Below are 17,657 nucleotides of genomic sequence, written 5' to 3' on the forward strand. Positions count from 1 at the left end.
GAAATGCCTCTTTCTAAGCTAATAAACACATAACGGTTCATTATGTAAGCTCTTTATACACCACTGAAAACATAGATATATGATATTGCATTTCTGTCAACAGATCCTCCTAAATATTACACAATGCACCTTTAAAAAATAACTAGAGCGTTAATTATTGAAGTTTCCCGCGCTGTCAGTGAGCTGGCTTCAGTCGACTGCGCAGATGCAGACGAGATTCAGAGGAAACTTCAGTGTGGCATGAGCTGACGCAGACAGAGGAACAACGGCAACGAGCGCTTATAATGCCTCTTAAGAGCGGGAACGGGTGACTGGAACACTGCGCGTGCACTGGACATGAGCCTGATCCGCGTTCACACACAGCAGGTGAGGATCTGCGTCATTACTGTGATGATGTGCCATTGTGTTTGTTTACTTCATATTAAAGTTGTCCAGAAGAGCAGTCGGTGTTCGCATGCTGTAATGCACGTGACGCGGGAGAACCAGAATCTGACCATTGCGCATTCACATATGGAGAGAAATTACGCAGCATATTATAATAGTGCCTGACTCAGTGACAGTGCTCAGTGACAGAGACAATGTAATGCATTAATGCATGCAATTACAGTACGCATGTTATAGCATATTATATACATTCACGCATTTGATTTATGATCAATAAACATAACTGCATGGAAACCTATGGATGATACAGTAGGACGCATTGTCTCCGTGCTATTTTTAGACACTGGCAGAGAATTGCAGTAGTGTGTGTGTGTGTGTGTGTGTCAAGTTACTGCTGCAGAAAGAGCGAGGAAATGTAGACCAGGACAAAATGGGTGGTTAAACTAGCAGCACAAAACAATCAAATCTTGAATATACATCCAACAATTCTAGAGATTAATATGGTTGTTGTTGTTTATTACAGCCAATACTGATCAGTTTTAAGTGTGATATACCAATATACAGAACCAATGTTTAAAAATATTTTATTCTTTAATACAATAAATAAATAATCATTGGAATACGTCAGTGAAACATATGCATTATGAATGCATTCAATTTGAATAATTTATTATAGCATAAATGGATGCAATTAAAACTATTTGAGCAAATTGCACATTAATTATTCGCCTGTTGTTTCCTAGTGAAATGCTGTTTCTTTATAAATTCTATTCTTCATAAAAGCACCATTATAGACATGGCAGATTCTTTTAAAGTCTTATAAACCAATCAGGTCAACGAGTGGATCTCTGAGCTGCTGTGAGTGAGTGGAGGCGGGGCTCATTTGCATATTCATAGAACCGCTTATACTAAATGAGGCAAGGGTGTCGAGTTACATTCAAGCTATTATAAGGCATTTTTAAAAAAAATATGTCATTTTTGTGATCAAAGATGAGTTTTAAGGGATAAAATTATTGACAACAGGGGGACTTTAAATAATATACCCTTAAAAATGCTTAAAAAGTACCCTTAAATAGTGTCATTATTCAGATCAATATTGATTCAGATCAGTTCAATAATGTTCAATATCTGATGAAGAAATAGTAAAGCCAATTCAGTCAGTCTGTCTAAAACCAATGCATGAGACTCATTCTTGTTCTAGCTTAGAAAATGGTAATAAAATGTGAGCAGAACTCAGTTGATATTTGACTGGTTTTGTCCGTCCTTCTGTTAGACTGTCTCACACATGAATTATGTTGAATATCTGTCAGCTGTTAAATTTAACTACACAATTAGATAATACCAGTTTAGCTCAACCAATCACCAAGCAATGCTTCATTGTGTTCAGTCTGTGTGTAAAAAGAGCATTAGCAATTAAAGACAACACACTTCAGCAGAACATGATCAGCTCAAAGTGTCCCAATCAGTTTTGCTCCAAAATTTTTATAAAAGTAGTCACTGCATGAAGAAAGTTTGGGTATAATATGTCACAGTTTACTTTATTTTGCTATCAGGCTACGTAAATGAACTATAGTCTCCTGCACACACTAGTAAAAAAAATATAAAAAATTATATCTGGTGTCTGATTAATTTTTGGTTCGACTGTATACAGTATATGAAAATCTGTCATTTATGTCACAGCACATTGGATTCCTTCCTTCCACTTGCTCCTGTTTCTAGGAAGTGTGCTTGAGTGTTTCGGACCCGCTCACGTCTAACTTCGCCTTCGGACTTCGTGCTCGAGTGACGGATCCGCTATGATGACTTTGCGAAGTCTCCTGTTGGTCGCGGTGTGTCTCTCCATCCGGGAGACGCTCGAGGAGTCGATGGATAAAGGGGATGATAAAGACACCAGGACTCACTCACTCGACTCGTTCTCCAACTCATCCTGGTTGACCAACAGCTCACAAAATCCCAAGGCATCTCAAACGTCTGCTCCGAGAGTTACGCACGGGGAATCCGACGGGAGTCATGAGGAGTTTGGCAGAGCGACGGCGGATGGAGACGAGCGAGCGAGCGACACAACGGACTCTCTCCCGTGTTCTCAGACGACGTGTTCTCCGAGAACCGACACACTTCAGACTCCCTCGGACTCTCTGACCGGCGTTCCCAGCGGAGACTCGTCTGGACCGAAACTGCTGGACGCGGCCGATACCTGGACGGAACCGGTTCATCTGCGGGCAGGTCAGTGATCGACACGCATTTTAAGCAAGCTGCAACCTTCCGATCTCTCTCTAACCCTCTGGTGCTCTATGATCATTTTTGACCGAATTATTTTTTTTTTTGTAGAATTGTTTTCTTCATTGGAATGGTACGAAACTTGGTAAAGGTTTTGGCACTTGCTGTATGAAAAATCATGAGCATGATTCGAACAGGTTTAATGGTCCTAAAAAAAATAGTCACACTTGTGCTCCTCGCGGTCTAAAATGAGCGCATTGGAAATGAATGGAGACGAATTTCCTCTAGTGGAAGCGTTTGGTACTGCAGCCGAACACACTCTCACTGAAAGATCATTTTTTGAGAAATCAAGATAAAATTTTGAACACAACTTGTTTAGATTTATGGCTTTGATTTTCTCAGTTTTTGAGTGAAACATGTTTTTGAAAATATATATTTCATATAGAAATTGAAAATGTTATTTTTACACATTTTTCATAACAATACACATAAAATTCTGTACCTTTTTTAAGTTGACTTTGTAAAACTTTTTTCACTTCAGCAATAATCTGCCAAGTGTTGTCTTTGAACAGAGATCTAACTTCAGTCTGTCGCTCTAAAGCATTCAAGGTTTACCACAGTTTAAGTTGGAAATTTATTTTCAGGTCTATTCTCAAAAAGTGAATAAATGGATTATAAATACAGCGTAAATATAATTTAGTACCATAAAATCCCCTAAAAATACAAAATATTAAATAAAAAACATAATCGATCTAAAATATAGTACATTCATTTAATTTAAATAAAATAATTAATTTCGGTCATTTTTGACCGACACGCGAAGAGCACCAGATTCATCGACTGGCCACTAGAGGCCGGCTGCAGAAGAGACTCAATCCCATAGAGCCGCATGTTAAAATGCCCAACTTTACAGCAGAATAAAACATGTTTAGAGTCTGGTGCAAAAAGTGGTTTTGGTCTATATCGCTAATGTTGCCCTTCATGACGACTGTGAGCGGGAGGAATATTTTTATAACTCATCCGTATAAATTATATTAAGCCTTAAAGTTGTGCATAATTTAGGGCGTGGCCACTTGAGTGACAGGTGGATTGCCGCTGATGTCACTACTAGCCGTTTGTCTGCTGTGTGTTAGCATCACGTCACCTCAGCTAATCCGCCTCGCTGCCTGCACATTTACGTTTATCCGGGAGTGACGCTGCCAAGATGGCGATGGTTGGCTCCGCCCACTTTGAGCTTCGAAAACGCTCTTCAGAAACACTACGGGTGACATCACGCACACTACGCCCATATTTTTTACAGTCTATGATTTTAACGTTAAACGACCCAAAGGAACAGTGTATCTGTCCATGAAGTACTTTCGTCAAAGAACAGAGCCAATAGTTGTAGTAAAGTACGAGTTCTGGTTCTGGGCTGAAAACATTTGCATTAGTAGAGGTTCTGAGTAGAGTGGCACTCTGAACCCCAGCGGACGCCGACGGCAGCCTAATTACGTTCTATTTTGAGTTGTACTGGAGGAAAGTAGAGCTGACTGCTAAAAGAGGCGTCTGCACGTTCATTATTAATGTTAACAGCTCTGTGTTTGATGTTCTTGGCTTTGCATTTCCCTTTTCCAGAAGAAGTGAGCGTGCTGGACCTGGGCACCGATGCCACCATGCCATCCGAAGACCTGCCTCTGATCTTCGAGGACGTCGCATCGCCATCCGTAGTGTCCGTCACCGTGGCGCCGGCTGCCGTGACGATGGGAGACACGGAGCGAATGGTGTCCATGGATACGGTGCACACTTCCTCTGATGTCCTTCTCTCAGGAACGCTGGACTGGCAGACGTCTGGAGCGAGAGCCTCCATCACAGAACCTGATGCGTCACTGGAGCGAAGTGAGAATGCTTACAAATCATATTATAATAATAATAATAATAATAATAATAACTAGATGAGTAAAGGTTGATGACAAACTTTAAAAAAAAAGAGCCAGGTCTGAAAGTTTAAAATAACTTTGAAGAGCTTGAAGGTTTAAAGGTTTTACTCAGAGACAGTAAAAAATGTTACTAGCATGTTTTAGCATGCTGCTAGCATGATTTAACAGATTGTTAACATGTTTTATTATATTGTTAGCATGTTGCTAACATGATTTTGCTTGTGGTTATCATGATTAGCATGTTGCTAGCATTATTTAACACATTGTTAGCTTTTTTAACATTTTGCTAACATGATTTATCATGTTGTTAACATGATTTAACACATTGCTAACATGATTTAACAGATTGTTAACATGTTTTAACATGTTGCTAACATGATTTAGCACACTTCTAGCATGTTTTAGCATGTTGCTAACATGATTTAACAGATTGTTAACATGTTTTATTATATTGTTAGCATGTTGCTAACATGATTTTGCTTGTGGTTATCATGATTAGCATGTTGCTAGCATTATTTAACACATTGTTAGCTTTTTTAACATTTTGCTAACATGATTTATCATGTTGTTAACATGATTTAACACATTGCTAACATGATTTAACAGATTGTTAACATGTTTTAACATGTTGCTAACATGATTTAGCACACTTCTAGCATGTTTTAGCATGCTGCTAGCATGATTTAACAGATTGTTAACATGTTTTATTATATTGTTAGCATGTTGCTAACATGATTTTGCTTGTGGTTATCATGATTAGCATGTTGCTAGCATTATTTAACACATTGTTAGCTTTTTTAACATTTTGCTAACATGATTTATCATGTTGTTAACATGATTTAACACATTGCTAACATGATTTAACAGATTGTTAACATGTTTTAACATGTTGCTAACATGATTTAGCACACTTCTAGCATGTTTTAGCATGTTGCTAACATGATTTAACGCGGTGCTTTCATGAATTAACATGTTTCTAACGTTTTAACACATTGATAACATGACTAAGCATGTTGCTAGCATGACTTAGCATGTTGCTAGCATGAATTAACATGTTGCTACATGATTTAGCACACTGCTAGTAGGAATTAACACTTTAACAGGAAATTAAACTTTGCTGGCATGAATTAACATGTAGCTAGCATGATTTAGCTTGTTGTTAGCATGTCCTAAGCTATTTGCTAGGCTTTCCCAGTGATAGATATACGTCGTGGATGTAGCTTAAATACTAATAGAGTTATTGAATTTAAGTTTTGATGCCCTCAATGTAAGTCTGTAGCATTTTTAGGAAAACCGTAAGTCGGATCGGTTAGAAAAGATATAGAACAGTCTGAAGGTCAAGCCAACATAATTAAATAAAAGCTAATTAGATTAGAAACACCTTAACATCATATCAGCTTCTACAAGATGAACGAATGTATTTTTGTAAAGCATTCTGATTGGTCCTGCAGACGATGACATCACACAGAGCTCAGTTACCCATCAGACTCTGGCGGTCGTTCACGAACATCTGGAATCTAAAGGTTGGTGCGTGTGCGTTTAAAGCGCTAGTTCCTGACACGCCGCGAGCTGAACTGACGTCTCTGTCTAACAGATGAGCCCGATGAAGACGAGGAGGAGGAGTCTGAGGAGGAGAGTGAAGAGGACCTGATGGAGAGCACCCTGGCTCCACACACGCGGCCGCCCTACAGCCTGATCCCCCCTCCCCCCGTCTGGGTGCAGCGGAACCAGGGCCTCGGTGAGAACACACACACAGCCATGCTAGCGTGAGTCTCGTCAGGAGCTTCACTACTAACGTTCTGTGTTTGCTGTGTGCAGTGCGGAGCTGGGTGGAGCTGATCCGAGAGAAGGTGCGCATATTCACACTAGTTCACGTTTCTGAAAGAGTCCATTCTACTCACCTTGATCGAAAATACAGTTAAAACAGTGAAATATTATAACAATTTAAAATAGCTGTTTCTATATGAATTTATAGTAAAGTGTAATTTCCTGTTAATTCATGTTAACAGCGTGCTAAAAGATGCTAGCTACATGCTAATTCATGTTAGCAATGTGTTAAAACATGTTAGCAATGTGGTAATTCATGTTAGCAGCGTTCAAACATGCTAGCTACATGTTAATTCATGTTGGCAATGTGTTAAAACATGTTAACAACATGCAAATTAATTCTAATTTATGTAAACAGTGTGCTAAAACATGTAACCAAAATGCTAAGTCATGTTAGCAATGTGTTAAAACATGATATCAACATCCTAATTCAAGCTAGCGATGTTTTAAAACATGCTGACAACATGCTAATTCATGTTAGCAGTGTGTTAAAACATGATAGCTACATGCTGATTAATACTAGCAACATGTTAAAAAATGTTAACAATATGCTAATTCATTCTGATTTATGTTAACAACATGCTAGCAACATGCTAATTTATGCTAGAAACACACTAAGTCATGCTAGTAATGTGTTAAAGCATGTCAGCTAAATGTTAATTCATGTTATCAGTTTTAACAATATGAAATGTTAACGACATGCTAATTCATACTAACAATGTGTTAAAACATGCCAACAATGTTAGCAATATGCTAATTCATCATGATTAACAAACATGCTTATTCATGCTAGAAACATACTAATTCATGCTAGCAAAGTTCTAAAACATGTTTATTCATCTTTGAAACATGTTGGCAATGTGCTAATTCATGTTAGCAACAAGATAATTCATATAAACAATGTGCTAAAACATGGTAGCAACATGTTTATTAATGTTAGAAATGTACTAAACATGTCAAAAATGTTATTTCATTCTAATTTATGTTAACAACATGGTAAAACATTATAACAATATTAAGTAATTGTAATTCATGCTAGCAATGTGTTTAAACATGTTTGCAACATGCTAATTAATGCTAGTAATATGCTCAAACATGTTAGCAAAATGCTAATTCATGCACGCAACATGCTAAAACGTTAATTCATGTTAGCAAAAGGTACAAACATGCTATAAACATGTTAATTCATGCTAGTGACATAAATACTAAAATATGTTAATTTGTTGACAATGTATTAAAATTAGCTAACAATATGCTAATTCATTCTAATTTGTGCTGGCAGTGTGTTAAAACATGTTAGCAACATGCTAATTCATACTAACAATGTGTTAAAACATACTAACAATATGTTAGTAATATGCTTATTAATTTTCATGTTAACAACAAGCTTATTGTAATGCTAGTAACATACTAATTCATACTAGCAATATTTTAAAACATGCTGGCAATGTGCTAATTCATGGAAGCAACAAGATAATTCATATTAACAATGTGCTAAGACATGGTAGCAACATTCTAATACATACATGCAACATGCTAAAACTTGTTAATTCATGTTAGCAGTATGTTAAAACATGCTATAAACATGTTAATTCAAGCTAGAAACATGTTAAAACATGTTAATGTATGTTAAACAATATGTTAACAATATGTTAATTCATTCTAATTTGTGCTTGCAATGTGTTAAAACATGTTAGCAAAATATTAAAACATGTTAATTTATACTAGCAATGTGTTAAAAACAGCTAAAAACATGCTAATTCATGTAAGCAATGTGCTACAACATTTTAACAAAATGTTAAATCATGCTAGCAACGTGCTAAAACATGCTAATTCATTTAAAGCTTTGATCACAGGAACAAACATTTTACTATATATTCACATGGACAACAGCTATTTTAAATTGTAATAATATTTCACTGTTTTTACTGTATTTTTGATCAAATAATTGCAGCTTTGGTGAGCAGAAGAGACTCTTTCAGAAACATTAAAACATGTTGATTATCCCCCTGGTAGGCTGGTTACGTGTCGGGGATGTTGGCGCCTGTTGGCATCGGGATAGCTGGTGCTCTTCTGCTGGTCGGTGCTCTTTACAGCATCAGACTGATCCATCGCAAGAGGAGAGACAGCTTCAAACACCAGAGGAGGAAGGTATGCGGCAAAACACTGGCAAGAGTCAAGCATAACATCAAATCATGACGTCTCAATGTTACATAATGTAGACACCAATTCTATCACTCGAGCCCTTTGAAAGCTTCAGATTAGCTTGAGTAGTGGTGGTTTTAATCTTGTGACTTTGCTACACATGCTAGCAGTGAATAGCTACATGCTAATTGCAATTAGCTTAGGGTTAAAACATGATAAAAACAAGTCAAAATGTGCTAGCACTGTTGCTAGCTACCATCATGCTGGAAACAGGCTAATTGTGTTAGCATCTTGCTAAAAAAAATGTTAGCAACATCCTTTTCATGTTAACATTATGCTAACAAAATGTTAATCGTGTTAACATCTTGTTGAAACCATGCTAACATGGGAATCATGTTAAGATTATGTTGACAACATGCTAATCGTGTTACCATCATGTTGGCAACATGCTAATTGTGTTAGCATATTGTTAAAAACATGCTAACAACATGCTAATAATGTTAGCATCTAGCTAAAAACATGCTAGCAACATGCTAATAATGTTAGCATCTAGCTAAAAACATGCTAACAACATGCTCATAATGTTAGCATCTAGCTAAAAACATGCTAGCAACATGCTAATAATGTTAGCATCTAGCTAAAAACATGCTAACAACATGCTCATAATGTTAGCATCTAGCTAAAAACATGCTAACAACATGCTCATAATGTTAGCATCTTGTTAAATTCATGCTAGCAACATGCTTATCATGTTAGAATTTTGCTAAAAGCATGCTAGCAGTGCAGGGGGTAGTGTAGTTGCACACAGCGAGCACCATTCACATTTTCTTCAGGAACTGTAAGAGGAGAGACAGCTTCAAACACCAGAGGAGGAAGGTAAAGGCCGCTCCATTTCTGAACAGAGCCAAAACATTGGCTAGAGTGAATGAAGTCTCAATGTTACATAATGTACAAACCAAATCAGCAAATTAGCTTAAGAAGTGATGGTTTTAATCTTGTGACTTTGCTACACATGCTAATTGCAATTAGCTTAGGGTTAAAACATGATAAAAACAAGTAAAAATGTGCTAGCATCATGCTAGCAACATGGTTATCATATTAGCATCATGCTAGCAAAATGCGAATCGTGTTAACATCTTGTTAAAAACATGCTAGCAACATCAATCATTTGAGCCCATTGAAAGCTTCAGCAGATTAGCTTGAGTACTGATGGTTTTAATCTTGTGACTTTTCTTCAATGTTCGTCCTCTTCAGCCGCCCAGAGAAGTGCGTAGCGGCCCGGACAACGCCATGCTACTGGCCGACAGTTCAGAGGACGAGTTCTGACCCGCTGGAAGCATCTGTGCTTCAGTCCTGATGCAAACAGCAGCATTTCACACAAGTTTCGTCAATAGCATCGACACTCTTTTGAGAAGCCGTATGTAAGATGAACATTTGAACTAATCAGTATTTAATGAATAGTTTAAAATCCCTGTCTATGTTTTAAAGGATTAGTTCACTTCAGAATTAAAATGTCTTGATAATTTACTCTCCCCCACGTCATCCAAGATGTTCATGTCTTTCTTTCTTCAGTCGAAAAATATTAAGGTTTTTGAGGAAAACACTACAGGATGTTTCTCCATATAGTGTCTTCAATGGGGTCCAACGGGTCGAAGGTCCAGATGTGAGTTTCAGTGCAGCTTCAAAGTCTCGACACGATCCAGCCGAGGAATAAGAGTCTCATCTAGACAAACCAGCGGACATTTTAGAACAATGCTAACAAAATGTTATTTCATTCTAATTCATGCTATCAACGTGGTAAAACATGATAATGTTGAGCAATTGTAATTCATGCTAGCAATGTGTTAAAACATGCTAGCAACATGCTAATTCATACAAGCAACGTGCTAAAACATGTTAATTCATGTCAACAATGTGTTAAAACATGCTAACAACATGCTAATTCATGTTAGCAACATGCTAATTCATGTTAGCAACTTGCTACAACATGCTAATTAATTTAAAGCTTTGATCACAGGAATAAATTACACTTAACTATTGTGATGATTTCAGTGTGTGGAAGGAAGAAGACGGGGTCAGACTCGTGTGTTTTATTAAAGTGTTTCAAAGAAATACTTCGACCCGTTGGATCCCTTTGAAGTCACTATATGGAGAATAATCCTGGAATGTTTTCCTCAAAAACCTTCATTTCTTTTCGACTGAAGAAAGAAAGACATGAACATCTTGGATGAGTAAATTATCAGGATATTTTAATTCTAAAGTGAACTAATCCTTTAAGAAAAGCCACTCGGATGAACCGTCACTATCAATCATTCAAAACAGTTTCATGTTTACCGTACGTGTTAAAGGAACACACCGACTTTTTGGGACTTTATCTTATTCCCGTTGTCCCCCAGAGTTAGATAAGTCCACACACACCCTTCTCATCTCTGTGTGTGCCGTAACTCTGTCTGACGCACCCACCGCTAGCCTAGCTTAGCACAAAGACTGGAGGTAAATGGCTCCAGCTAGCATACTGCTCCCAATAAGTGACAAAATGGCACTAACATTTTCCTATTTACATGTTGTGATGTGTATAGTCACAGCGTGCACGAATAACAAGGTCACATGAGACACAGCCATCTTCTAACCGTACACACACTGGGAACTATATTCTCAGAAGGCGAAGCACTGCTACTTCTGCGGAGTGATTCTCTGCTCCTCTCCACGGGCTTCTCAGGCGCTGCGAGCAAATCACTCCGTCTGAATAGCAGTGCGTTATTTCTTGTATTTGTCACTTATTGTCACAGTATGCTAGCTGGAGCCATTTACCTCCAGTGTTTGTGCTAAGCTAGGCTAACAATGCTATATATTTTGTTGACGTGTGTATTTACATTATCACAAATGTTTCCAACAATGTTTAAATCCAGAGAAATCTGCTATTTTAATCAGTATAACGGCCGCTTGTCAATAGCCCCTTTCACACAGCAATCCCAGTAAATTACCGTAAACTTACGACTTTAATTTATTAAATAATACGTTTTATCTATAAAGCACCTATCCCAAGCTCAAAGTCACTATACAAGAAGATGACAAAAACACATTAGTATGCATCACACATAGCACATATACATATACAAATATACAGTTACAAAACAGCAGAACACGATCTAATAATCTTCACTCTGCGTTCCCACAGATCACTTTACCATAATTTACCGGTAATGTTACAACTTCCCTTACTAGCAAATTGCCGGAACCAATTAACCAGTATTTTTGAAAACTTCCTGTTCACACCTGATCTTTTACTGGTAATTTAACGGTAATTTACCAGTAAAGACGGTATGTGTGAAAGGGGCTAATAACGTCATATCTGCGTTACCCTTGATTTACCGCGAATGCCATGTTTGTGCCATTTTGTCACTTATTGGGAGCAGTATGCTAGCTGGAGCCATTTACCTCCAGTGTTTGTGCTAAGCTAGGCTAGCGGTGTGTGCGTCAGACAGAGTTACGGCACACACAGAGATGAGAAGGGTGTGTGTGGACTTATCTAACTCTGGGGGATACGGGGAATAAGCTAAAGTCTAAAAAAGTCGGCGTGTTCCTTTAATTGAAAGACACATTCAAGTTTCTGCTGTAAGACACCGTCATTAGTTCAGAAACGTGTGGAAATCATATCAGATATTATTGAACATCTTTAAAATCATCAGAATCATGAATAAAACAGTGTTGTGATATAATAGTGCATTCATTCAAACTCAAGATTTCTGCAAGCTGTATCTATGAACTAAAATACATCACCAGGCATATTATAGTTTCATTTAGAAAATATTACATATTAAAATGTTATCAAAATTAATAAATGTGTGTCGGGTGAAAGATCTGCTCATGTTTAAACTTACGCTCATGTGCTTCAGTTCTTATTGAAATCAGCATTTACAACATTATAACACTTCTATATTTTATATGAATGTAAAATGGACCTCAAGTATTTCTTTTAAATGGTGTTATTGGTTATTTCTAACTTATATTCACATTACATCATGACATGGAATACTGTACATATAGTTGTTTTCACTGTAAATATGATTGTTATGATGCCAAATGTTGTTTTAATGACAATCAGATCTGTATGAAGTCGTGTACAATCTCTCAGTTCATGAATCATAAGTTCACTGCAGGCTTGTTATGCTATTTCTTAATTGCTTCTTAAAGATATTTTTTTTGTCAGAGTTGTGAAATATCTTTACAGTAAACGGGTGTTCAGTGTCTTAGAGATGTACATGAGCCATGAAGAATTAATCACTGTAAATATGACAAAAATAAAGTATTAAATCATTTACGTTTGGAGTCGATTATTTTACATACAATACATAACATAGATACACACACACACACACACACACTCTCTTTTACACACACACACACACACACACACACATACACACACACACACACACACACACACACAGTCTCTCTCTCACACACAAACACAGTCTCTCTCACACACACACACACACACTCTCTCTCTATCACACACTCTCTCACACACACACTCTCTCTCACACACACACACACACACATTCTCTCTCTCTCACACACACACACACACACACACACACACTCACACACTCTCACACACACACACACACACTCACACTCTCTCTCTCACACACACACACACACACTCACTCACACACAGTCTCTCACACACACTCACTCACACACACACTCTCACACACACTCTCACTCACACACACACACACACGCACTCACACACACAGTCTCTCTCACACACACACACTCTCACACACACACACACACACACACACACACACACACACACACACACACACACTCTCTCACACACACACACTCACTCACACAGTCTCTCTCTCACACACACACACTCACTCACTCACAGACACACAGTCTCTCACACACACACACACACACACACACACACACACACACACACACAGTCTCTCTCTCACACACTCTCACTCACACACACACACACTCTCTCACACACACACACTCAGTCTCTCTCACACACACTCACTCACACACACACACACACACACACACACACACACACACTCTCTCTCACACACACACACACGCATTCACACACACACACAGTCTCTCTCTCACACACACACACTCACACACTCTCTCTCACACACACTCACTCACACACACACACACAGTCTCTCTCTTACACACACTCACTCACACACACACACACACACAGTCTCTCTCTCTCACACACACTCACTCACACACACACAGTCTCTCTCTCACACACACTCACTCACACACACACAGTCTCTCTCTCACACACACTCACTCTAATGTGACGCTTCCAAAACAGAAAAACAAAACAATGAATTCTGCAATGCATATGAATCAGATGTATGAGATCAATGAATGTAATAGTGAAACTCTGACGGGCACATGACAGTTAAAACATTACAGCAAGTTCTAGTGATTTTGCATGTTTACATTTTCTACTATTGTTACTTTTTTTTTTTTTTTTTTTTTTTTTTTTTTTTATTCATTTAGCTGACGCTTTTATCCAAAGCGACTTACAATTGCTATACATGTCAGAGGTCGCACGCCTCTGGAGCAACTAGGGGTTAAGTGTCTTGCTCAGGGACACATTGGTGTCTCACAGTGGATTCGAACCCGGGTCTCTCACACCAAAGGCTTGTGTCTTATCCACTGCGCCATCACCACCCCTGTTACTTTACCCCACCACCATTGTTACTTTAACTCTGAACTGCAAATAATATATTTAAGGGATAGTGTAGAGCGAGGCGGTTGTTATAGCGAATACACCCCCGACAGGCTGATCGGGACCCCGACGCGAAGCGGAGCCTGAAGGGGTTGTGTTCGCTATAACAACCGTCTCGCTCTACATTATCCCGCTTATTACATGGCTACCCACCAAATAAATCAATCATTTTAAATCAATTTTTAAATCAATAAAAAAGGAGTTTATTGATTTAAACACGATTGTATTGCTTCCGCTAAAGAAAATAGTCCGTTCCGTCTCTACGGTTAGAATCCTGCGTCCATAGCAACGCTCTGTTTTTCATGGCAACGGTGTGTTATACCAGAGCCCGTCTACGGAGAGCCTGGCCACTCCCTATTAAGTCCTATTGTACCGAATTGTGGTTGTAGTTCCACCAGAGCTCCACTGGGGGCGATCGCCCATGAGTGCAGAATGAATGGGAGTCTATGGGTCTAGATGGCTAAATTTGTCTCTTTCACCCGATTGCCGTTGAGAAATCTCAGATTTGATTGTAGGTTTTGCAAGTTCAACATGGGTTATAGGTCGAAAGTTGAATGAACGAGTACTTATGTCCTTTCAATTTCTTTCAGGTTGAGTTGTTGTTGCCCATAGCACGCTAGCATTCTGCTAATGAGCGCTGATTGGTCAGTGAAGGACTGATTACGACCAGAGATACCGCTTAATGGTCTTTTAAAACAACAAAACAATAACTCACCTAGCTGTAACTCATCTAGTGTTGTGTGTTTGCCTGTGTCAGCTGTGTTGTGTGTTTCCCTGTGTCAGCTGTGTTGTGTGTTTGCCTGTGTCAGCTGTGTTGTGTGTCAGCTGTGTCAGCTGTGTTGTGTGTTTACCTGTGTCAGCTGTGTTGTGTGTTTGCCTGTGTCAGCTGTGTTGTGTGTTTACCTGTGTCAGCTGTGTTGTGTGTTTGTCTGTGTCAGCTGTGTTGTGTGTTTACCTGTGTTGGCTGTGTTGTGTGTTTACCTGTGTCAGCTGTGTTGTGTGTTTACCTGTGTCAGCTGTGTTGTGTGTTTACCTGTGTCAGCTGTGTTGTGTGTTTCCCTGTGTTGGCTGTGTTGTGTGTCAGCTGTGTCAGCTGTGTTGTGTGTTTACCTGTGTTGGCTGTGTTGTGTGTTTACCTGTGTCAGCTGTGTTGTGTGTTTACCTGTGTCAGCTGTGTTGTGTGTTTCCCTGTGTCAGCTGTGTTGTGTGTTTCCCTGTGTCAGCTGTGTTGTGTGTTTGCCTGTGTCAGCTGTGTTGTGTGTTTCCCTGTGTCGGCTGTGTTGTGTGTTTGCCTGTGTCAGCTGTGTTGTGTGTTTGCCTGTGTCAGCTGTGTTGTGTGTTTCCCTGTGTCAGCTGTGTTGTGTGTTTACCTGTGTCAGCTGTGTTGTGTGTTTCCCTGTGTCAGCTGTGTTGTGTGTTTACCTGTGTCAGCTGTGTTGTGTGTCAGCTGTGTTGGCTGTGTTGTGTGTTTGCCTGTGTCAGCTGTGTTGTGTGTCAGCTGTGTCAGCTGTGTTGTGTGTTTACCTGTGTCAGCTGTGTTGTGTGTTTACCTGTGTCAGCTGTGTTGTGTGTCAGCTGTGTCGGCTGTGTTGTGTGTTTGCCTGTGTCAGCTGTGTTGTGTGTCAGCTGTGTTGTGTGTTTACCTGTGTCAGCTGTGTTGTGTGTCAGCTGTGTCGGCTGTGTTGTGTGTTTCCCTGTGTCAGCTGTGTTGTGTGTCAGCTGTGTTGTGTGTTTACCTGTGTCAGCTGTGTTGTGTGCTTGCCTGTGTCAGCTGTGTTGTGTGTTTACCTGTGTCTGCTGTGTTGTGTGTTTCCCTGTGTCGGCTGTGTTGTGTGTTTACCTGTGTCAGCTGTGTTGTGTGTTTACCTGTGTCTGCTGTGTTGTGTGTTTCCCTGTGTCGGCTGTGTTGTGTGTTTACCTGTGTCGGCTGTGTTGTGTGTTTCCCTGTGTCGGCTGTGTTGTGTGTTTCCCTGTGTCGGCTGTGTTGTGTGTTTCCCTGTGTCAGCTGTGTTGTGTGTTTGCCTGTGTCAGCTGTGTTGTGTGTTTACCTGTGTCAGCTGTGTTGTGTGTTTACCTGTGTCGGCTGTGTTGTGTGTTTACCTGTGTCGGCTGTGTTGTGTGTTTACCTGTGTCGGCTGTGTTGTGTGTTTACCTGTGTCAGCTGTGTTGTGTGTTTACCTGTGTCAGCTGTGTTGTGTGTTTACCTGTGTCAGCTGTGTTGTGTGTTTCCCTGTGTCAGCTGTGTTGTGTGTTTCCCTGTGTCAGCTGTGTTGTGTGTTTGCCTGTGTCAGCTGTGTTGTGTGTTTACCTGAGTCAGCTGTGTTGTGTGTTTGCCTGTGTCAGCTGTGTTGTGTGTTTACCTGTGTCAGCTGTGTTGTGTTTCCCTGTGTCAGCTGTGTTGTGTGTTTCCCTGTGTCAGCTGTGTTGTGTGTTTCCCTGTGTCAGCTGTGTTGTGTTTACCTGTGTCAGCTGTGTTGTGTGTTTACCTGTGTCAGCTGTGTTGTGTGTTTGCCTGTGTCAGCTGTGTTGTGTGTTTGCCTGTGTCAGCTGTGTTGTGTTTACCTGTGTCAGCTGTGTTGTGTGTTTGCCTGTGTCAGCTGTGTTGTGTGTTTGCCTGTGTCAGCTGTGTTGTGTGTTTGCCTGTGTCAGCTGTGTTGTGTGTTTACCTGTGTCATCTCAGCTGTGTTGTGTTTACCTGTGTCAGCTGTGTTGTGTTTGCCTGTGTCAGCTGTGTTGTGTGTTTGCCTGTGTCAGCTGTGTTGTGTGTTTACCTGTGTCAGCTGTGTTGTGTGTTTGCCTGTGTCAGCTGTGTTGTGTGTTTACCTGTGTCAGCTGTGTTGTGTGTTTACCTGTCAGCTGTGTTGTGTGTATCCCTGTGTTAGTTGTGTTGTGTGTTTACCTGTGTCAGCTGTGTTGTGTGTTTGCCTGTGTCAGCTGTGTTGTGTGTTTACCTGTGTCAGCTGTGTTGTGTTTACCTGTGTCAGCTGTGTTGTGTGTTTACCTGTGTCAGCTGTGTTGTGTGTTTACCTGTGTCAGCTGTGTTGTGTGTTTATCTGTGTCAGCTGTGTTGTGTGTTTACCTGTGTCAGCTGTGTTGTGTGTTTACCTGTGTCGTGTGTTTACCTGTGTCAGCTGTGTCGTGTGTTTACCTGTGTCAGCTGTGTTGTGTGTTTACCTGTGTCAGCTGTGTTGTGTGTTTACCTGTGTCAGCTGTGTTGTGTGTTTACCTGTGTCAGCTGTGTTGTGTGTTTACCTGTGTCAGCTGTGTTGTGTGTTTACCTGTGTCAGCTGTGTTGTGTGTTTACCTGTGTCAGCTCAGCTGTGTTGTGTGTTTCCCTGTGTCAGCTGTGTTGTGTGTTTCCCTGTGTCGGCTGTGTTGTGTGTTTCCCTGTG

General features: G+C 39.9%; 1 protein-coding gene across 2 annotated transcripts; it reads left to right on the forward strand.

The window, feature by feature from the left end:
* Positions 1-220: 220 nt before the first annotated feature.
* armh4 (armadillo like helical domain containing 4) lies at positions 221-12,810 on the forward strand. 2 transcript variants are annotated; one of them, XM_079889422.1, is made up of 10 exons: positions 221-366; positions 2,104-2,607; positions 4,216-4,476; positions 5,969-6,040; positions 6,112-6,255; positions 6,336-6,367; positions 8,361-8,495; positions 9,744-10,039; positions 10,238-10,828; positions 12,062-12,810. In XM_079889422.1, exons 2-8 carry the CDS (start codon positions 2,181-2,183, stop codon positions 9,813-9,815), a joined length of 1,143 nt encoding a protein of 380 aa, XP_079745548.1. In that variant the 5' UTR covers positions 221-366; positions 2,104-2,180; the 3' UTR covers positions 9,816-10,039; positions 10,238-10,828; positions 12,062-12,810. The 2 variants fall into 2 exon arrangements, with proteins under 2 accessions (XP_079745548.1, XP_079745547.1); XM_079889421.1 differs by having other exon boundaries at positions 250-366; positions 2,065-2,607.
* Positions 12,811-17,657: the final 4,847 nt, after the last annotated feature.

This window comes from Squalius cephalus, assembly GCF_949319135.1.
Source record: "Squalius cephalus genome assembly, chromosome: 12".
NCBI lineage: Eukaryota > Metazoa > Chordata > Actinopteri > Cypriniformes > Leuciscidae > Squalius > Squalius cephalus.